Source organism: Oryx dammah, unplaced genomic scaffold (genome assembly GCF_014754425.2).
Source record: "Oryx dammah isolate SB20612 unplaced genomic scaffold, SCBI_Odam_1.1 HiC_scaffold_2, whole genome shotgun sequence".
NCBI lineage: Eukaryota > Metazoa > Chordata > Mammalia > Artiodactyla > Bovidae > Oryx > Oryx dammah.
This window is the reverse complement of record NW_024070186.1, coordinates 175,753,941-175,776,725: the sequence shown is the minus strand read 5'-3', so window position 1 is coordinate 175,776,725 and position 22,785 is coordinate 175,753,941. Positions and strand designations below refer to the sequence as shown.

The window sequence follows — 22,785 nt, the reverse complement described above, 5'->3', positions numbered from 1 at the left end:
CAAACTCTGGAGATAGTGAAGGACAGGGAAGCCTGGTGTGCTGCAATCCATGGTGTTGCAAAGAGTCAGACATGACTTAGTGACTGAATTATACTCACTGTTGTCGCCATTTCAGTGATGCAAAAATGGAGGCTTAGAAAAGTAACTAGTTCAATTTTACAGCTAGCCAGTGGTACCCAAATTCTTCTTCACTAGCTTACACAGATGGGCAGAAATTTCAAAGAAAGGAAACATGGGAGAACCGTTATTTGTTGCTTGCCATGGTTTATCCTTGGGCTTTTAAATATGTTGCCTGTTCCTATGATTGTCTTCCCCTGTAGAAGCTCAGGAAGACTAAGCATCTTGTCTATGATCACCCAGTCCTTTCACACTGAGGAGCCAGGTTTTGAGCCAAGGTCTGTCTGGCTCTAAAACCCATTCATTTTTCACTGCTTCGTGCTGCCTCCCTATTGAGGACTTGGGTATATTGTGATGTGGAATTTTAGAGGAGATGTGTAGTTCCAACAACCATGTCCAAGAAATTTTTAGTTTATCACTATTTCTCCCCAGGGCCAACTGGAAGAGAATCCCAACGGAGATAAAAACAAAATTCTTGATGTATTCTCAACTAACTCTCATGTAGCTCTTTGGCCCTAATGGCTACCAAAGGCATTCCATTGGTCAGTTCACAGATGAGCAAAGACATAAGACTTCTTGAATCTTAATGTGTCTGGCCTGGCTTCCCAGCTTCTTCACTAGAAGAAACGTTCTGCCTTGGATTGTTTTTCTTGAACGAAGCTTCTGAGAACCACAAAAACATATTTCAGGAAACTTGTTTCTTCACGGCAACATGGAGTCAATCAAATTCTGAATGAGGATTCTGAATTCTGAGGTCAGCAAATGATCTAATTGATCCTAAGTGCAAAAGCAGGGCGGGGCTGGGGGGGTGGTTCTCCAAATCTTGCCAGTGGGCAATAAAGAGTGAGGAGGAAACACGTTTTCTCAGCTCTAAGTATGTGGCTCAAAAGCTATTTTTTTAAAGAAACGTAACTTTTTCCAATTGAGGGAAAAAAGATCAGAATTAACAGATAGGTAGAACTGCCATATTGTCTATTATTCCAAATAGATTGTTAAGTCATATGAGATGGAAAGGTGGTCAGGAACCCAAATCCCTGAAATTTTGGACTGGTTGAGGTAAGTCAGACTGCAAACGATAAGGCAGTAAAGAGGTTGCTAAAAGGACAACTGAAATTCAATTACAGTTATCTAACTCCAGCTTCAGCAGCAAAAAGCTGATGGAGGCAGGGACTGTTTCATTCCTCAGCAGTCAAGGGACAGAACGTTTGTATGTGATGGATTAAATTTTTGTAATTAAAAAAAATTTCCCTCTGGGAAAGTGCAGTAGGTTCTTCAGAAGTCCTGGTGAATTAGAGGCTGGAACTCTGGAGCAGGAACGGCCAGAGATCAGCTCCATGAAAAGCTGTGGGCCCTGTCTAAAAATAGCTCAGCAGATGACATCAGACAAACCTTGTCACCAAGCTAGTTCTCTCTAAAAATCTGGCTCTTGAGTAAATAGTTTTCAGTCCTTGTCAGCCTTGGAAGAAAATGTCATTAAAAGAGGGGGTGTAGGGGATGCTTCCAAAAGACCAAAGAAGAAGATTTAATAGGGGGTTGAAGAGAAAAAGTTATTATAAACAAGTAGGTTTCATGGAAAGTTTGGGAGGAAATTATGATTTTGTATAATAGAGAATGCATCTTTATAAAGGCAGGTGGGCATATATAATTCACATTTAGCTTAAGATTCCTGGCACACAGAAGGTACTTAGAAGTTAACTAGCAATTAGATGGACTTTCATTTTGGAGGAGTCCTTCCATTTTGGAGGAAGGATGATTTCTACTTCTCATAGAGTAAGATAAAAATTGCATATTCAAAATCACCTTGAATTACTTAGAAAGGGATCATGATGGGGACAGCAAATCATGTTTCACTCAGTTCAGCACAGCTAGTTTTTCCTCCATTCCAAGAGCAGGTCATTGTTTCATTGACTGACCACCAGATAAAGTAGCTGGCTTGAGTTCATAGGCCTTATATTGTTTTAGAAACACTTAACTTTAAACATTAGAACCACCTCTTGGTAGGGAAATACTTCCACAGTGAGATCAGACAGAAAGAGACTGACGATGGAACAGCATATTGATGTCTCTGAATTCAAGTTAGGCTGGTATGTGCTCACTGAATGGCTGTGGAGTGGCCAACATGCCAATCAACACATTTAAATTTCTCTCTCGTCATCAAAGGCCTATAGCTACATTTTTATTAAATATGTACATGCTATATCTCTTTTGACACAGTATTGTATTTGCTGTCAATGTTATCGACAAACCCTGCAATATTTACTTAACCTGCATGAGAAAGCACGCTCCTGCTCACAGGAATATTTTTGAAACTGAAATATATATACTTTATTTTAGAGAACCTGTGTGACAAGGGTATGGGCAGGAAGTTTATCAACTACTGCTTCTGAGGGTCACAAGTCCATTTTGGTAAATGGTACAGAGACCAAAATAAATAGAGATTTTTCTTTATTGGTGATTACCCATCCCCTCTGGAGGTAAAAGGGAATGATGGTGATATACAAATGACCTGCCATGGGAATCTCACCTGTATCCACACATGCAAGGGTATAAGTACATTGTGTTTTGATCTCTACTTGTTCCATTTCTGTTTGGACATAATTTGAAGGCCAGCTTAGCTCTTGTACTTCCTAATTATGTTAAGATGAAATTCTCATAATGAACGCAGTATGAGTTTCTAGTGAGCATTTCAGGTCTTGGGTGTATCCAAAGTAATCACAGGCTTTAAGATAAACTAAATATATGCATTTACCTAAGATATGCACTTTTGTGTATGTGTACATCTAGGGCAGAGATGTGTCTCATAAAATTTCAATGAAAAACCATGACTGATCCAAAGATGATGCACTTTTTAAGGGAATTTTATCTGGAAATGGTAAGTTCCAAAAGACAACAAAGCACACACAAAAAGTCCACTTATAAGTAAATCTATAACTTGGAAAAAAAAAAAGGCCTAAAAATATTCTGAAGGGTAGTGTATAATCCTAAAGTAGCCATGAGAACTTTCATCAACTGGCTAATTTCTTCATATCAGCTGGCATGTGTGGTGATTGGCATTCCTTTGAAAGCTTCTGTCACCCTTCAGTCTTCTGCCCACAGGCCTTCGTTTTGTTTCCAAGTGGTGCTTCAGTGAGGATATAAGGTCCATGACCTCTAAGGTTAGTGTTTGTCTCGTCAGGCAGCAAGATCCTCAAAAACTGTAGTGATGTGTAAACACACATCATTTGGACAGTACCAATATTTCAGAGGTTTTAAGAAGATAATTGGATTTTTGCTCCTAATCAAGAAGAACTGTTAACTGGTTTATATTCAAGGCCTAGTTGGCTCATCATTCTCAGAAAAAAAAACTTTTGTTCTGAGTTAGGAAACTTCATCATGAGATTTGAGATATATTGGTTTGGAAAATTTCCTCAGTTTCTCCTGGCTTCGAAGTCCCCGGCCTCGTAGTGGGGTAAGGCCCATGGGAGGCAGATGAATCTGAATAAGAATAATGATAATATTAAAAATTATAGGACTTCCCTGGTGGCACAGTGGATAAGAATCTACCTGCCAGTGCAGGGGACATGGGTTTGATCCCTGGTCTGGGGGCCACTAAGCCTGTGTGCCACAACAACTGAAGCTGCGTGCCCTACAGCCCACACACCACAAATACTGAGCCTGTATGCTGCAACTACTGTAGCCCGTGCTCCCTAGAGTCTGTTTCACAAGAGAAATCACTGCAATGAGAAGCCCATGCACTGCAACGAAGGGTAGCCACCGCTTGCTGAAACTAGAGAAAGCCCACACAAAAGCAATCAAGGCCCAGCACAACCAAAAATAATAAAGATAATCAAAGAATTGCAATCATTGCAGCAGCTTATATTCATCAAAGATTTACTAGGTACTACGTTCTCTGCTAAGTGCTAACTCTATGTTGTTTTTCAGTTGCTAAGTCCTCTCCAACTCTTTGCAACCCCATGAACTGCAGCATATCAGGCTTCCCTGTCCTTCACCATCTCCCAGAGTTTCCTCAAACTCATGTTCATTGACTTGTGACGCCATCCAACCATCTCGTCCTCTGTCACCTTCTTCTCCTCTTGCCCTCAATCCTTCCCAGCATCAGGGCCTTTTCCAGTGAGTCAGCTCTTTGCATCAGGGTCAAAGTATTGGAGCTTCAGCTTCAGCATCAGTCCTTCCAATGAATATTCAGGACTGATCTCCTTTAGGATTGACTGGTTGGATCTCCTTGCAGTCCATGGGACTCTCAAGAGTCTTCTCCAACACCACAGCTCAAAAGCAACAATTCTTCCACGCTCAGCCTTCTGTATGGTCCAACTCACACATCCATACATGACTACTGGAAAAAAACATAGCTTTGACTACATGGACCTTTGTCGGTAAAGTGATATCTCTGCTTTTTAATACACTATCTAGGTTTGTCATAGCTTTTCTTCCCAAGGAGCAAGCATCTTTTAATTTCATGGCTGCAGTCACCATCCATAGTGACTTTGGAGCCTAAGAAAATAAAATCTGCCACTGTTTCCATTTTTTTCCCCTTCTATTTGCCATGAAGTGATGGAATCAGATGCCATGATCTTCGTTTTCTGAATGCTGAGTTTTAAACCAGCTTTTTCACTCTCCTCTTTCACCTTCATGAAGAGGCTCTTTAGTTCCTCTGCTTTCTGCCATTATGGTAGTATCATCTGCATATCTGAGGTTGTGGATATTTCTCGAAGCAATCTTGGTTCCAGCTTGTGACTCATCCTGCCTGGCATCTCACGTGATGTACTCTGATATAAGTTAAATAAGCAGGGTGACAATATACAGCCTTAACATATTCCTTTCCCAATTTTGAGTCAGTCTGCTGTTCCATGTCTGGTTCTAACTGCTGCTTCCTGACCTGCATACAGGTTTCTCAGGTGGCAGGTCAGGTGATCTGCTATTCCCATCTCTTGAAGAATTTTCCACAGTTTGCTGTGATCCACGCAGTCAAAGGCTTTAACATAGTCAATGAAGCATGGGTGTTGGCAATTTGATCTCTGGTTCCTCTGCCATTTCTAAATCCAGTTCGTACATCCAGCTTGTAATTCTATACTGATTCATATTCTTTATAGTCTTATACACATTAATTCTCAATATAATCTCACAAAGAATATTATTCTAATATTCATAGATGAGAAAATGAAGGCTCAGAAGGATGAATACTCGCTCATGATTATATATTAAGTGGTAGAACCAGGATTTGAATCCTGATCTGACTCCAAAGCTTGTGCTCTTCTTTGCCCTATTTCCTGCATGGAGGGGAAGAACCACAGATCATATAGTGAAATGAGAGTCCAAAGAAGGTGAGGAAAAAGTGTGTATACAAACTTTTCTGTGCAGAGTGAAAAACTGGACCAACATAAATGTCCAGTGAAAGGGTACTGGTTAAATTAGGGTATATTCTTACAAAAGGATACAATGCATCCATTTTAAAAGATGGAAGCAGAGATATGCAAAAAAGGGAAGTAAAATAAATGCAGTATGCCTAGGTTCCCATGTACTTTAAGTAAAGAAAATGTATGTATGCAAGTATAGAAAAAAAGACTAAAAGGATATATTACCAAACTATTAGGCTGAGCCAATAAAATATAAAGTTGCTGTTTTTGTAGGTCAAGCGTAAAATATTGGCAATTTCATATGGTCCAACTTAAAAGTTATAGTGGTCACTCCCACAGGGTGAGAATTTTTGACAATTTTCACTGTCTTATGCATTTCTTTAAAGTTTGAATTTTATTTATTCTTTTTTAAAAAATTATTTATTTAAGTTTTCTGTGCTGGGTCTTCAATGCTGCATGTGGGCTACTCTCTAGTTGTGGTGCAAGGGCTTCTCGTTGTGGTGGCATCTCCACTTGCAGAGCATGGGCTCTAGGGCACCCAGGTGTAGTAGTTGCAGCTTGAAGGCTCTAGAGTGAGGGCTCAGTAGTTGTGAAGTATGAGCTTAGCTGCCTTGTGGCATGTAGAATATTCCTGGATCAGGGATTGAAGCCATGTCCCCCACATTGGCAGGTGGATCCTTAACTACCAGGCAACCAGGGAAATCCTGAATTTTATTTTTTTATTAACAGTAAACCTGTTTTTTAAAATAATAGAAATAAAAATCTTTCCATAGAAAAGGTAAAAGTTAGAAAACTATATAAATGTGAGCTGGATTTCCTTTCCATCTAGGGGGAAGTTTTACAAGTAGGAGAAGTCAGGCATTCATTGACATTTTAGCTTGTTGTAATGGGTTGGTGGCCATGCAAGCATAACTTATTTCCAACATGCCTCCTACAGGGGCTCTAGGCTTTTCAGCAAACACGAGCCCTCTTGGTATATATTCTTGGAAATAACTAGGTTGACAAGGATAGGTACACACCACATGTTAACTGAAGTCACACTTACTGGCCTTGGATAAGGAATCCGGTAATGTAGTCCAATTTCAATCCTGGCTGTGCATTCATCTATACACGGTTTAATCAGGTCTGTGTCTGTGAGCTATTAAAAGGGAAAAAGAGGTGAGACTGTTAGCGTCTTTCCAATGCTACATAAAGTAGAGGTGCACATTTTCTTAAACTTTTTCAGTTCATCAGCCACTAAATTAAATATTGGTCATTTGAAAAATCAAAAACAATTTAAGATTTCCTGTGGATTAAACTTTAAAAAATCATTTAGCTAATATAAGCACAGAGTAAAAATAATTCAAATGATACAAAAGGATATAATATAAAACAAAATCATCTTCTTCTTCTTCCTGTCTCTCAATTCCCCTTCTCAGAGACAATTATCACAAGTTTGTTTGTTTTTCCAGGGATATTCTATGCATATATAAGTATACTTCTATAAGACCTAGTAGTTTTTCTTACAAAAATGAAACCTCTGAACCCTGCTTTTTCACTAACAACTTGAAGTTCCTTCTATATTTACACGTATAGAGCTGCTTCATTCTTTTTAACAGCTGCACAAAATACCAACATATGACTGAATTATAATTTAACCAATCTTCCACCAATGGACATTTAGGTTATTTTCAATCTTTTGCCATTTTAAACAATGGATCTCGTATTTTTAACTCTTACAGATAGTCCCTGCAGATTCAAATTACCCTCTAAGAGGTTATACCAATTAATATTCCTATGAACAATCCATAAATTATATTCCTACCAACAAAGAACGAGAGTGCTTCTTCATACCCTCCCCATGTTGATTAAGTGTTTCAGCAATTGCTGTCTAGAAACCCCCTGAGTAAGATATTGGAGAATGATCCACCTTCTATTTTGAACTGTAAACTGTTTGCTCATTACTGAGGAGAAGAAATGACGTTTGAAATTTCCAAACAGTTAAACTGTGGTAGTCCAATTTCAAGTAAAGAAATAAAAAGTTCATTCTGAAAACAGAAAGCCAGGGAGTAGATGAGGAGACAATGTTTCGAGGATGGAAAATGAGTCAACACATGACTCTACCAAGAGTGGGCTTCAAAGCAGAGGTGGGTTGCATCAGCCCCAGATGACACCCACAGTGAAGCCTGGGCTACCATGGCTTGCAAATTCCAAGGCTGTTCCTGTCCTGTGGTACCTCTTGGAGCACAGAGAAGTTCTAGGACCTGCAATGAATGAAAAAAAAACCCACAGCTGAGCCCCTTGGGACAGAGGCTCAGCTTTCTGACCTCTCTATTTCTCAGAAGCTATTCTTCTGATTGTCTACCTTGGGGGTAGATTTCCATGTTCTCATTTGCCTATTGGGATTCAGAGCAATTAATAAAATACATTTGGGTTATTATTAAGCTCTTATAGCAAGTGAGGTTACAGGAGACTACTTAGGTCTACATGAGGGATTAGGGAGAAAGAAGCCCCTAATAAAGATATGGGGACTGAGGGCTTCTAGGGCTCCAGCTGTCCATTTAAACAAGCTGGATTAGAGTTCTCCAAATTCAGTCATTCAGAGGCTGCCTGTGTGATTTTGTCATCTCCACAACTACCTATACTAATATTAAACTTTCTCTTTAAATGGACTCTGTTAAGTACAGTACTTTCAAAATTATATGATATTATGTTTCCTTTCTAAAACATGGTAAAACAGTACATATTTTAAAATGACAAACCCATGTACCTCCCCCAACACAACAACATTATCTCATTCATGTACTAGCACATACACCTCTCTCTGGCTCGTACCACACTGGGCCAATTCAAGCAGAGGCAAATGAAGGATTATTATTACCTTAACTGCAGGCTCAAAGGGTATTGAGTAGTCCTTAGGTGATTGAACCTGCAAAGCTTTACTGGTCGTATACTACTATGATATCCCCATCCCCAGGTTAGACACTGTGAGGCCATGGTACCTGCCCTCAACTATCAAGGATGGTACCTGTGCAGAACAAATCTGACACATGAAGCTACAGAAAAGGCACAATGGTACATCATCAACAGGGCAATGATGCAGACTGCTATACAGGAATTCAGAGTAGGTGGTCATCATGGGGTTGGTTGAGGGCAGAGGACTTGAGGAAGACTTCCTGGAGAAGATCAATTGAATCAAAGTATTTGTAAGTGCTCATTAATTTAGTGACAACCATAGACAGGGCCATGAGATATACTAGAAAGGTATAAGAAACTGTCTATGTGCTCAAGGAACTGACAATCTGGTTAAGGAGACCATACCAACATAAATGAAACAAATAAGGAAAACAATTATGACTGTCTAATTAGGGAAAGGTATAGGTCAGTGGTCTACAAAGTTTTTGATCATCTACTTCTTTTAATAGAAAAACTTCTGAGCCTGGAGAATTCCACAGTGGTTCTGTGGTTAGGATTTTCATTGCCATGTCCCAGGGAACTAAGGTCCTACAAGCCACACAGTGTGGCAAAAAAAAAAAAAAAAAAAAATCCTGAGCCCATAGCTTCCATATGTGTATTTATAAATTTATTAAACTATTAATAATCAATAATATATATATATAGACATTTTTAAAGGAGCAATAAAAATAAATAGAAACAGCACTTACAATATTTTATTTCTATTTCTCAAAGGACTATTCAGGACCTCAAGGGGTACACACACACTGATGTGGTATGCATGGTCTATGCTAAAATCAGAAAAAGTTTGGGAAAGTTGGAGGATGGTCAGAAGAGACGAAAGGAGTTTCACAAGCAGGTTGGTATTAAAAGCATGTAGGCTTCAGGGATTATAAGAAAGGAAGGATATTTTAGATTGGGAGCGTTTCTCAGGTAGCACTTAACCCCAGTGGTAATTTTACACTTCTTTCCATCTAACTCTGAAACATCTTTCAGGGACCCTGTCTTGGTTTTGCTCAGTTATATCCCTGATGTCTAGTCTGATGTTTGGAACATGGTAAACACTCAGCTACTTGTTGAATAAAAGAATGAGAGCAAAGGGTCACAAAGTAGTGGCAGAAGCTATGGTGGAAATGGGCAAAATGGGAAAGGGAGGTGTTCTTGTGGAAACATGAATTCTGCTTTGGGCTATTATGCTTGTGGTGAGTTCCTACAGGTGGCTGATGAGAGACCAAGATATGGGATCTGGAGCCATGGTCTTTGGGCCTCAGTATGGGGGGGTGACCTTTAGAGGACTCTTATAGCTGGTAGGAGAGTGTGTGAAAAAGACAGGGCAGAAAGGAGACTGAGACAGGGCTCAGAGAGGGAAAAGTAAAGAAAGCAGATTGTCAGGAAGTTTCACAAAGTGAACAGTGACAATACTGAATCCATGAGATCAACAAGAAAGAGGCAAGGAAAGTCAGGAGCTGAAAACGTCTTTCCACGCTTAGAGCCAGACAGTCTTCCCAAGAAGCTGACAGATAATACTTTATGGTTTGTCAAATCAAGCCTCTTAGAATGGTTTTTGGCTCCCTGGTATTTGGGTTCAGCTAGCTAATGGAGGCACTATTTTACCCAATACTGAGGTCCCAAAGGGCAAAGCCTCTCTGTTAGCCAAAGAGGCTTGAGTTCAAAGCTAAGTTATAAAGGGAACCTTTGCCTTAATTCTATTCTCTTTCCTCTGAATGGGTTTATACTTGGAGGCTCTGAATAGCTTATGAATTGAAAAAACCAAACACAACTCTGAGCACTTCCTGTGGGAGTGACCGACAACAGGCACAGTGTGTGAGGAACCGATTCTACCCTGAAAATTCTCACTGGTCACCTAGCTCACGCAGTCTTCTGAGGATGCTGAGCCACTTACCAGCTGGACTGAAACTTGAAGAAAGTGAAGAGAGAAACCCAGGCTGGCCTCTGTTTTATAGTGGTTGGGTAAGCCAGCTAGGTTGTGCCTCTGGCCCCTTCTTGCTCCACATTCTGTCCCTCTAATTTGTGCTGCTCAGTCCTCTCAACTATAGGATAGAAAAGAAATGAACAAACACCACAAGAATTGCTCTCCTCCTTGCAATATCCAACGGGGCCTACTTACATTTTTGTTTTTTTGGAACAGCGTTCTGGCTTCATTTAATATGTACTGTTTTTCTTTAATGGTGTCTTCCATCTGCCCTGATGCAGCCTGCCATTTCCTCGCAAGCCTGAAAATTCTGCGGTAGAGGCCAAGAACTTCTTGTCGTGTTGCCATTGTCATCTTCCAACCCACCAAAATAGAAGGGAGGATAATTTGCATAAAAATTCACTTTGACAGTAGGCAGTACAGCAGCTGTACATTTAAAAAAATCAAGCTCTTTAATTAGTCTAGAAAATAACTGCTCTTTCTCAACAGATATGTTTGATAACATTGCCAGAATGGTGCTGTATGAATATCAGCAATCTCTTAGACAGCCTTGTACATCATCCCTTAGTTGAAGGTTGTTCAACCTTGCTGTTTGCATGATGACTATTTTTATGAATATGACAAAACAAAAATACACATTTAATGTTCTTTAAACCAGTGTATTCTTTCCCAGAATATCTTAGAAATGATGCTTTTAGTGTATATACTGGTAAAATTACATTACTAACTTGAGTGCACAAAAGAAGGCACATTTTGAATAACTGAATTTTCTAGTTATGTGAGAACTTGAGTTTAATGCAGGGGTTGTAAACTGACGTTTCTCTGGGGTCTAGCAGGCAACAAAATGAGGAAATTTGGCTAGTGGGGACAGTGGCCAACTAGAGATGTGCCCCCTTGAAACAGAACAGTTCTACTCAGTCCCAGCCAGCTATTCTTATGTAGAATTGAGGTCCTAAGGGTGCCAGATTTCCTGACAGCTTAACAATAGGTGGCAGTCAAGATGTTTAAAATAAGAAATTTCAAAAAATACAGTATTTATTTTTGAAAATGCAAGTACCAAGAGGGCCAAATAAAATGAGTCTGCAGGCTCAATTCCACTTGTCAGGTTGCAATCTTTTTTAGTTCATCATAATCTTGTTGAAAATATTTCTCAAAATTGTTGGCCTACTTCCTTCCTTCCTTGTCCACATAAGAACTGTATAATAAGTAAAATCTTTCTGATGACTGAAGATCTTGTGGCCCCTCTTGAGTTTTCACTCTGAAATACATCAGTTTTAATTTCAGAGGACTTGGCCAAGGGAACCAACCCAAGTATATTCCTGAAAGCTAGCAGTATTTTTAAATATTAAATTCCTGTTAAAGTCATTTTTATTATAAAATTTTTCAGATATAGAAAATATATAGTTAATAACATAATTAAGTCATATATTCTTAAAGAATCTTAAAGAATAAATTATTTATATAGTCAAAACCCCACTGTACCCCTTCCAAATCAAATTTCCTCTCCTCTCCCCTAGAAGGAATCACTATCCTGAATTAGTTTACCTTTCTCACATATTAGGCTTCCCTGATAGCTCAGTTGGTGAAAGAATCCACTTGCAATGCAGGAGACCCTGGTTCGATTCCTGGGTCAGATCTGCTGGAGAAGGGACAGGCTACCCACTCCAGTATCCTGGCCTAGAGAATTCCATGGACTGTGTAGTCCATGGGGTCACAAAGAGTCAGAAACGACTGAGTGACTTTCACTTCACTTCTCATATATAGCTTTATGCTTAACATAATATTACTTAGCCAGTTAAAATTTATATATATATGAGGTATTATATCCTTCCACTTGCCTTTTTTGCTCATACTTGTACAATTCATCCATATCTTGTAGCTGTGGTTCATATATTCTAACTACTGCAATTCAGTCCACTGCATGAAGCTATCCCAACATACTTGTCTATTCTCCTACTGATGGATGTTGAATTGTTTCCCCTTCCCTCTATTTTTTACTTATGCAAAAACTTCTGCCTATTTTTTAAAAAATAATTTTATTTATTTATTTATGGTGTGCTGGGTCTTTGTTGCTGTGTGGGTTTTTCTCTAGACTGGCAAATGGGGGCTACTCTCTAGTTGTGGTTCCTAAGCTTCTCATCTCGTGGCTTCTCTTGTTCTGGAGCACTGGCTCCAGGGCACACAGTCTTCAATAGTTGCAGCCTGTGGGCTCAGTAGTTTTAGCTCCCAGGCTCTTGAGCATGGCTCAATAGATCTGGGGCACAGGCTTAGTTGCTCTACGGCACGTAGGATCTTCCTGGACCAGGGATCAAACCCGTATCTCCTGCATTGGCAGGTGGACTCTATCACTGAGCCACTGGGGAAGCCCCAGCCTATTTCCTTACTGTTAACTTCTACATCTAAAAGAAATTCAGGGGACTTCCCTGGTGGTCCAGTGGTTAAGACTTCACCTTCCAATGCAGGGGGTGTGGGTTCAATCCCTGGTCAGGGAGCTGAGATCCCATATGCCTCATGACCAAAGTGAAGAAGAAGCAATATTGTAACAAATTCAATAAAGACCTACAAAAGGAAAAAAAAGATCCACTTTAAAAAAAAAAAAAAGAAAAAGAAATTCAGGAATCTTGGGCAAGATGGCACAGTGGGAAGACCCTGAACTCAACTCTACAGGCACAAGAAAATTGCAACTATTGATGAGAAAGCCTGGAATAGAAAAGATCTCCTACAACTAAATATATAAAGAAGGAATCACAATGAAATGGGTAGGAGGGGTGGAGCTGTGGTATAGTCAAGATCCATATCCCTAAGTGGATGACCCACAAACAGAAGAATAATTACAATTGCAGAAGTTCTCAAGAAGCAATAGCTACAAGCTCCACATCAGGTTCCTCAGGTTGGGAGTCTGGCACAAGGAAGAAAAGCCACTAGAATGATTGGCTTTGAAAGTCAGAGAGGCTTACTTTTTAGAGATCCAGAGAGTGGTGGGATATAGAGACTGTTCTTAAAGGGTACATACAGACTATCACATGGGCAGAAGCAGTAATGTAAAGGAGCCTAGGCAGACCCACATGCTGATCTTTAAGAGTCTTCTGGAGAGACAAGAGGCAACTGGAGCTCATCCTGGAGTCATAGAAACTGATGGAAAGTGTTTGGGGGAGCTCATTTCACCATGTGGACCTATTGCTGGCAAGTGTCACTTTGGAATTCTTCCTTTAGCTTATTAGACATCAACCAGACATCACCAACCTGTCTGGGATGTCTCAGGCCAAGTAGCTAGCTGAGCAGAGACACACCCCACCAATCACCAAACAAGTTGCCTTAAGACTCCCTGAATCCACAGCCATCTCAGGACATGGTTCTATCCACAAAAGGGCCAGGAACTTGCCCCACACACCACACACACTAGCTCCAGGACTTCCAACACCCTGTGGCCTACCCTGAAGGGACACTTGGACTTAGCTCTGCCTACCAGTGCGGCAACACTAGCCTCAGGACCACTAGACTACAGCCCTGAAGCCTGCCATGGCAGACTCAACCCACCTACCATCAGGCTGGTACCAGGCAGAGAATCCCTAGGCTACCACCACCAAGCCAGTATCAGCTCTGAGACATGTTGGGACCTTTAGAGCCAGCTGCCCCAGGATCAGGCCTCATCTACCAGCAGCCAACACAAGCTTTGGGACACCCTGTGCCCTATAGCCAGCTGTGTCAGGAATCAGCTGCACCCATCAACAGGTAGATGCTAGACCGGGGAACCATGACCCTGCGAACACCCACCCTAGAACCTGGCTTTACCCACCAGTGAGCCAGCATTAGCCCTGCAGCCCCTCATGATTTTATAGCCAGCTGTCTTGTGACCCAGTCCCACCAATCAGCAGTTGGCAGTATCAGAACAAGTCAGGGCCTAACTAGCAGTTAGACAAGGGGCCAGCCATGCCTACCAGACTACCCACAGCAGTCAGCCCACCATAACTAAAGGACCCATGCAGTTCACCTAGTGGGTACCCCTTGAGCATATAGTTCTGATGACCAGATAAGAGTATGGTGGCAGGATGCACAGAATGTTTCCTACAAAAGACCATTTTTCCAAGGTTGGGAAATGAAATCAATCTACCAGTTATATAGACATAAAAATGGCATATTAGGCAAAATTAGGTGATACAGGAACAAGTTCCAAATGAAGGAATAAGATAAAACCCTAGAAGAAAAACTAAGTGAAATAGAAATAGGCATTTACCCAATAAAGAGCTCAAGGTAATAAAAATAAACATGATCAAAGAACATGGGAAAAAAGTGGATAAACAGACTTAGAAGTTAGACGTTTTTAACAAAGAGAAAATATAGAGTTAGAAAATATAAAGAAAACCAAATAGAGATGAAGAGTATAATAACTGAAATAAAAGACACAGTAAAGTAAATCACTGAAGGTGAACAGAAAAAAGAATTAAGAATAAAAAGAAATCCAGGAGACATTCAGGAAAACAACAGGCACACTAACATTCACAATAAAAGGGTCCTAGAAGGAGAGAGAGAGAAAGGGGCAGAGAACATATCTGAAGACATAATAGCTGAAAATTCCTCTAGCATGGGCAAGGAACCAGACGTACAGGTCCAGAAAGCAGAGTCCCAAATACGATCAACCCAAGGAAGGCCACACAAAGACACACTGCAATTAAAATGGCAAAAATTAAAGATAAAGAGAGAATAGTAAAAGCAGCAAGGGAAAACTAGCAAGTTACCTACAAGGAAACCCCCATCAGACTATCAGCTGACTTTTCAGCAGAAACTCTGCAGGCCAGAAAGGAGTGGCATAATAATATGTTAGTATTTTGAGGGATGAACAGGAAAAACCTACAGCCAAGAATATTCTACCTGGAAAGATTTTCATTCAGATTTGATGGAAAGGTCAAAAATTTTATAAAGAAGCAAAAGCTAAAAGGGTTCAGCACCACCCAAAATAGTATAGAAGATGTTAAGAGAACTTTTCTAAGTGAAAAATAAGGCCACAATGAGAAACATAAAAATTACAAAAGGTAAAAAGCTCACTGGTAAAGGCAAATATATAGTAAAGGTAGTAAATCAACTATATACAAAGCTAGTAGGAAGGTTAAAAGACGAAAGGAATAAACTCATCTATGTTTGCAATAAGTACATAGTTCAGTTCAGTTCAGTCGCTCAGTCGTGTCCAACTCTCTGCGACCCCGTGAATCGCAGCATGCCAGGCCTCCCTGTCCATCACCATATCCCGGAGTTCACTCAGAGTCACATTCATCGAGTCAGTGATACCATCCAGCCATCTCATCCTTTGGCGTCACCTTCTCCTCCTGCCCCCAACCCCTCCCAGCATCAGAGTCTTTTCCAATGAGTCAACTCTTCGCATGAGGTGGCCAAAGTAGTGTAGTTTCAGCTTTAGCATCAGTCCTTCCAAACAAATCCAGGACTGATCTCCTTCAGAATGGACTGGTTGGATCACTTTGCAGTCCAAGGGACTCTCAAGAGTCTTCTCCAACATCACAGTTCAAAAGCATCAATTCTTCGGTGCTCAGCCTTCTTCACAGTCCAACTCTCAAATCCATGCATGACTACTGGAAAAACCATAGCCTTGACTAGACGCACCTTAGTCGGCAAAGTAATGTCTCTGCTTTTGAATATGCTATCTAGGTTGATCATAGCTTTCCTTCCAAGGAGTAAGCGTCTTTTAATTTCATGGCTACAATCACCATCTGCAGTGATTTTAGAGCCCCCCAAAATAAAGTCTGACACTGTTTCCACTGTTTCCCCATCTATTTCCCATGAAGTGATGGGAACAGATGCCATGATCTTGGTTTTCTGAATGTTGAGCTTTAGGCCAACTTTTTCACTCTCCTCTTTCATTTTCATCAAGAGGATCTTCAGTTCCTCTTCACTTTCTGCCATAAGGGTGGTGTCATCTGCATATCTGAGGTTATTGATATTTCTCCCAGCAATCTTGATTCCAGCTTGTGTTTCTTCCAGTCCAGCATTTCTCATGATGTACTCTGCATATAAGTTAAATAAGCAGGGTGACAATATACAGCCTTGACGTACTCCTTTCCCTATTTGGAAGCAGTCTGTTGTTCCATGTCCAGTTCTAACTGTTGCTTCCTGACCTGCATACAGATTTCTCAAGAGGCAGGTCAGGTGGTCTGGTATTCCCATCTCTTTCAGAATTTTCGACAGCTTATTGTGATCCACATAGTCAAAGGCTTTGGCATAGTCAATAAAGCAGAAATAGATGTTTTTCTGGAACTCTCTTGCTTTTTCGATGATCCAGCGGATGTTGGCAATTTGATCTCTGGTTCCTCTGCCTTTTCTAAAACCAGCTTGAACATCTCGAAGTTCACAGTTCATGTACTGCTGAAGCCTGGCTTGGAGAATTTTGAGCATTACTTTACTAGCATGTGAGATGAGTGCAATTGTGTGGTAGTTTGAGCATTCTTTGGCATTGCCTTTCTTTGGGATTGGAATGAAAACTGACCTTTTCCAGTCCTGTGGCCACTGCTGAGTTTTCCACTGCTGAGTTTTCCAAATTTGCTGGCATATTGAGTACAGCACTTTCACAGCATCATCTTTCAGGATTTGAAATAGCTCAACTGGAATTCCATCACCTCCACTAGCTTTGTTCATAGTGATGCTTTCTAAGGCCCACTTTACTTCACATTCCAGAATGTCTGGCTCTAGATGAGTGATCACACCATCGTGATTATCTGGGTCGTGAAGATCTTTTTGTACAGTTCTTCTGTGCATTTTTGCCACCTCTTCTTAATATCTTCTGCTTCTGTTAGGTCCATACCATTTCTGTCCTTTATCGAGCCCATCTTTGCATGAAATGTTCCCTTGGTATCCCTAGTTTTCTTGAAGAGATCTCTAGTCTTTCCCATTCTGCTCCTCTATGTCTTTGCATTGATCACTGAAGAAGGCTTTCATATCTCTTCTTGCTATTCTTTGGAATTCTGCATTCAGATGCTTATATCTTTCCTTTTCTCGTTTGCTTTTCACTTCTCTTCTTTTCACAGCTATTTGTAAGGTCTCCTGAGACAGCCATTTTGCTTTGTTGCATTTCTTTTCCATGGGGATGGTCTTGATTCCTGTCTCCTGTACAATGTCATGAATCTCATTCCATAGTTCATCAGGCACTCTATCTAACAGATCTAGGCCCTTAAATCTATTTCTCACTTCCACTGTATAATCATAAGGGATTTGATTTAGGTCATACCTGAATGGTCTAGTGGTTTTCCCTATTTTCTTCAATTTAAGTCTGAATTTGGCAATAAGGAGTTCATGATCTGAGCCACAGTCAGCTCCTGGTCTTATTTTTGTTGACTGTATAGAGCTTCTCCATCTTTGGCTGCAAAGAATATAATCAATCTGATTTTGGTGTTGACCATCTGGTGATGTCCATGTGTAGAGTCTTCCCTTGTGTTGTTGGAAGAGGGTGTTTGCTATGACCAGTACATTTTCTTGGCAAAACTCTATCAGTCTTTGCCCTGCTTCATTCAGTATTCCATGGCCAAATTTGCCTGTTACTCCAGGTGTTTCTTGACTTCCTACTTTTGCATTCCAGTCCCCTGTAATGAAAAGGACATCTTTTTGGGGTGTTAGTTCTAAAAGGTCTTCTAGGTCTTCATAGAACTGTTCAACTTCAGCTTCTTCAGCATTACTGGTTGGGGCATAGACTTGGATTACCGTGATATTGAATGGTTTGCCTTGGAGAAGAACAGAGATCATTCTGTCGTTTTTGAGATTGCATCCAAGTACTGCATTTCAGACTCTTTTGTTGACCATGATGGCCACTCCATTTCTTCTGAGGGATTCCTGCCTGCAGTAGTAGATATAATGGTCATCTGAGTTAAATTCACCCATTCCAGTCCATTTTAGTTCACTGATTCCTAGAATGTCGATGTTCACTCTTGCCATCTCTTGTTTGACCACTTCCAATTTGCCTTGATTCATGGACCTGACATTCCAGATTCCTATGCAATATTGCTCTTTACAGCATCAGACCCTGCTTCTATCACCAGTCACATCCACAGCTGGGTATTGTTTTTGCTTTGGCTCCATCCCTTCATTCTTTCTGGAGTTATTTCTCCACTGATCTCCCGTAGCATATTGGGCACCTACTGACCTGGGGAGTTTCTCTTTCAGTATCCTACCATTTTGCCTTTTCATACTGTTCATGGGGTTCTCAAGGCAAGAATACTGAAGTGGCTTGCCATTCCCTTCTCCAGTGGACCACATTCTGTCAGACCTCTCCACCATGACTCACCCATCTTGGGTTGCCCCGCGGGCATGGCTTAGTTTCAATGAGTTAGACAAGGCTGTGGTCCTAGCGTGATTAGACTGACTAGTTTTCTGTGAGTATGGTTTCAGTGTGTCTGCCCTCTGATGCCCTCTTGCAACACCTACCATCTTACTTGGGTTTCTCTTACCTTGGGCATGGGGTATCTCTTCAGGGATATACAAAACAAAAGTTGTAAAATATAATGTCAAAAACAGTAATTATCAGGGAGGGAAGTAAAGATGCAGGGTTATTAAATGCATCTGAAATTAAAAGATCAGCAATTTTAAAAAATTAATTTATTTTAATTGGAGGCTAATTACTTTACAATATTGTAGTGGTTTTTGCCATATATTGACATGAATCAGCCATGTTCTCCATCCTGAAACCCCCTCCCACCTCCTTCCCCACCCCATCCCTCAGGGTCATCCCAGTGCACCAGCCCTGAGAACCCTGTCTCATGTATCAAACCTGGACTGGCGATCTATTCCACAAATGATAATATACATGTTTTAATGCTATCCTCTCAAATCATCCCACCTTTGCCTTCTCCCACAGAGTCCAAAAGTCTGTTCTTTATATCTGTGTCTCTTTTGCCATCTTGTATACAGGGTCATCGTTACCATCTTTCTAAATTCCATATATATGCATTAATATACTGTATTGGTGTTTTTCTTTCTGACTTATTTCACTCTGTATAATAGGCTTCAGTTTCATCCACCTCATTAGAACTGATTCAAATGTATTCTTTTTAATAGCTGAGTAATATTCCACTGTGTATATGTATCACAGCTTGCTTATCCAGTCATCTGCTGGTGGACATCTAGGTTGCTTCCATGTCCTGGCTACTATAAACAGTGCTGTGATGAACATTGGGGTACACGTGTCTCTTTCAATTCTGGTTTCCTCAGTGTGTATGCCCAGCAGTGGGATTGCTGGGTCGTATGGCAGTTCTATTTCCAGTTTTTTAAGGAAGCTCCACACTGTTCTCCATAGTGACTGTACTAGTTTGCATTCCCACCAACAGTGTAAGAGGGTTCCCTTTTTTCTGCACCCTCTCCAGCATTTATTGTTTGTAGACTTTTGGATAGCAGCCATTCTGACTGGTGTGAAATGGTACCTCATTGTGGTTTTGATTTGCATTTCTCTGATAATGAGTGATGTTGAGCATCTTTTCATGTGTTTGTTAGCCATCTGTATGTCTTCTTTGGAGAAATGTCTGTTTAGTTCTTTGGCCCATTTTTTGATTGGGTCATTTATTTTTCTGGAATTGAGCTGCAGGAGCTGCTTGTATATTTTTGAGATTAATTCTTGGTCAGTTGCTTTGTTTGCTATTATTTTCTCCCATTCTGAAGGTTGTCTTTTCACCTTGCTTATAGTTTCATTCATTGTACAAAAGCTTTTAAGTTTCATTAGGTCCCATTTGTTTATTTTTGCTTTTATTTCCATTACTCTGGGGGGGTGGGTCATAGAGGATCCTGCTGTGGTTTATGTCAGAGAGTGTTTTGCCTATGTTTTCCTCTAGGAGTTTTATAGTTTCTGGTCTTAAATTTAGATCTTTAATCCAATTTAAAATAATCATGTGTGTATATACACACACACACACATATTTATGGCTATACATAAACCTATATTGCACACATATATATATATTTATATACACACATGATATTTTTTTAATACCCAGAGATAAATGAAAACAAATACACAAAGATCCAAAATCTATGGGAGGCAGCAAAAGCAGCTGTAAGAGGGAAGTTTATAGTGATACAAGCTTACCCCCGGAAACAAGAATAATATCAAACAACCTAATCTTATACCTAAAGGAAGGAATTAGAAAAAGAACAAACAAACCCCAAAGTTAGTGGAAAGAATGAGATAATAAAGATCAGAGCAGGTGTTTCCCTGACGGTTCAGTGGTTAAGAATCTGCCTGCCAATGTAGGGGATACAGGTCTGATTTCTGCTCTGAGGAGATCCCACATGCAGTGTGGCAACGAAGCTCATGTGCCACAACTACTGAGTCAGCACTCTAGAGCCTGTGAGTCACAACTACTGAGCCCATGAGCTGCAACCACAGAAGCCCATGTGCCTAGAGCCCATACTCTGCAACAAGAGAAGCCACCACTGAGAAGCCTGCACACAGCAACTAGAGAGCCCATGCACAGTGATTAGAGAGTAGTCCCTGCTTTCCAAACCTTGAGACAGCCCACGGGCAGCAACAAAGACCCAGCATGGCCAAAAATAAACAGATAAATCTGAAAAAAAAAAAGAGAGCAGAAATTTTTTAAAAATAGAGAAGTCAATGAAACCAACAGATTTTTTTTAAAGAAAAACAAAATTGATAAATCTTTAGCTAGACTCATGAAGAGAAAATGAGAAGGCCCAAATCAATAAAATCAGAAATTAAAAAGGAAAAGTTACAGTCAACAGCACAGAAATACAAAGGATCATAAGTGATTACTAGGAATGACTATATGCCAATAAAATGGACAAGAGAAAAAAAATGGAGAAAATCCTAGAAATGTACAATATGCCAAGACTGAACCAGGAAAAAAATAGAAAATATGAACAGTCCAATTACCAGTAATGAAAATGAACCATAAGTTAAAAATTTGCAATAAGCAAAAGTCTAGGACCAGAGGGCTTCACAGGTGAATTCTACCAAACATTTAGAGAAGAGTTAACACCTATCTTTCTCAAGCTATTCCAAAAAGTTTTGGAGGAAGGAACACTTCCTAACTCATTCTATGAGGCCCCTAGCATCACCTTGATCCAAAACCAAACAAAGACATAACAACAACAACAAAAATTATAGGCCTGTGTCACTGATGAATGAACATAGATGCAAAAATCCTCAACAAATTATTAGCAAACAAAATCCAGTGATACACTAGAAGGGTAATACACCATGATCAAGTGGGATTTATCAATATCTGCAAATCAATGTGATATCCTACATTAACAAATTGAAAAATTAAAAACCAAAGGATCATCTCAATAGATGTAGAAAGAGCTTTTGACAAAATTCAATATCCACTTATGATAAAAGCTTCCCAGAAAGTGCGCACAGAGGAGATATCCTGCAAAATAATAAATACCATATATGACAAAATAACATATTCAATGGTGAAAAGCTGAAAGCATTGCCTCTATGCTTGAGATTAGGAACAAGACAAGGATGCCCATTCTCTCAACATAGTTTTGTCAGTCCTAGCCACAGCAATCAGAGAAGAAAAATAAAAGGAATCCAAATTTTAAAGGAAGAAGTAAAACTGTCACTGTCTGAAGATGGCATGATACCATACATAAAAAATTCTAAAGATTCCACCAGAAAACTACTAGAGCTTATCAATAAATTCAGTAGAGTTGCAGGATACAAATTAATATATAGAAACCTGCTGCATTTGTCTCTACTAACAACAAACTATCAGACAGAGAAATCAACTAAATAACTCTATTCATCATCATGTCAAAAAAATAAAATATCTCAAAATAAACCTACCAAGGAGGTAGACTTCCCTGGTGGCTCAGATGGTTAAGTGTCTGTCTACAATGTGGGAGACCTGGGTTCAATCCCTGGGTCGGGAAGATCCACTGGAGAAGGAAATGGCAATCCACTCCAGTACTATTGCCTGGAAAATCCCATGGACAGAGGAGTCTAGTAGGCTACAGTCCATGGGGTCGCAAAGAGTCAGACATGACTGAGCGATTTTACTTTACTTTCAAGGAGGTAGAAGATATCTTGGACTGGAAGAATTAATATTGTTAAAATTATCATACTACTTAAGGCAATCTACAAAAACAATGCAATCCCTGTCAAAATACTGATGGCATTGTTCACAGAACTAGGACAAATATTTAAAAATTTGTATAGAAACACAAAAGACTCTGAATAGCCAAAATGTCTTTAGAAAGAACAGAGCTGGCGGTAACATACTCCCTGACTTTTTATTCTACAAAGTTATGCTTATCATAACAGTATCATACATCACTTATGAAGATAAACTTAAAATAGATTAAAGAGCTAAATGAAAGACTGAAAGCCATAATACTCCTAGAAAACACAGATAGAACATTCTGACATAAATTGTGGCAATTTTTCTTGACTTGTCTTCTAAGACAAAGGAAACAAAAGCAAAACTAAACAAAATG

General features: G+C 40.0%; 1 protein-coding gene across 2 annotated transcripts in view; it reads right to left on the bottom strand.

Moving 5' to 3' along the window:
* Window positions 1-2,943: 2,943 nt before the first annotated feature.
* LYRM1 (LYR motif containing 1) overlaps window positions 2,944-22,785 on the bottom strand; it is a 37,296-nt gene continuing 17,454 nt past the window's right edge. For both annotated transcript variants that reach the window (XM_040257599.1, XM_040257594.1), the window contains 3 exons: window positions 10,534-10,692; window positions 6,517-6,609; window positions 2,944-3,591 (listed from right to left, as the gene is read on the bottom strand). In XM_040257599.1, coding sequence (XP_040113533.1) covers window positions 3,475-3,591; window positions 6,517-6,609; window positions 10,534-10,692 — 369 coding nt within the window. In that variant the 3' untranslated portion in view covers window positions 2,944-3,474. The remainder of the gene's footprint in view (window positions 3,592-6,516; window positions 6,610-10,533; window positions 10,693-22,785) is intronic.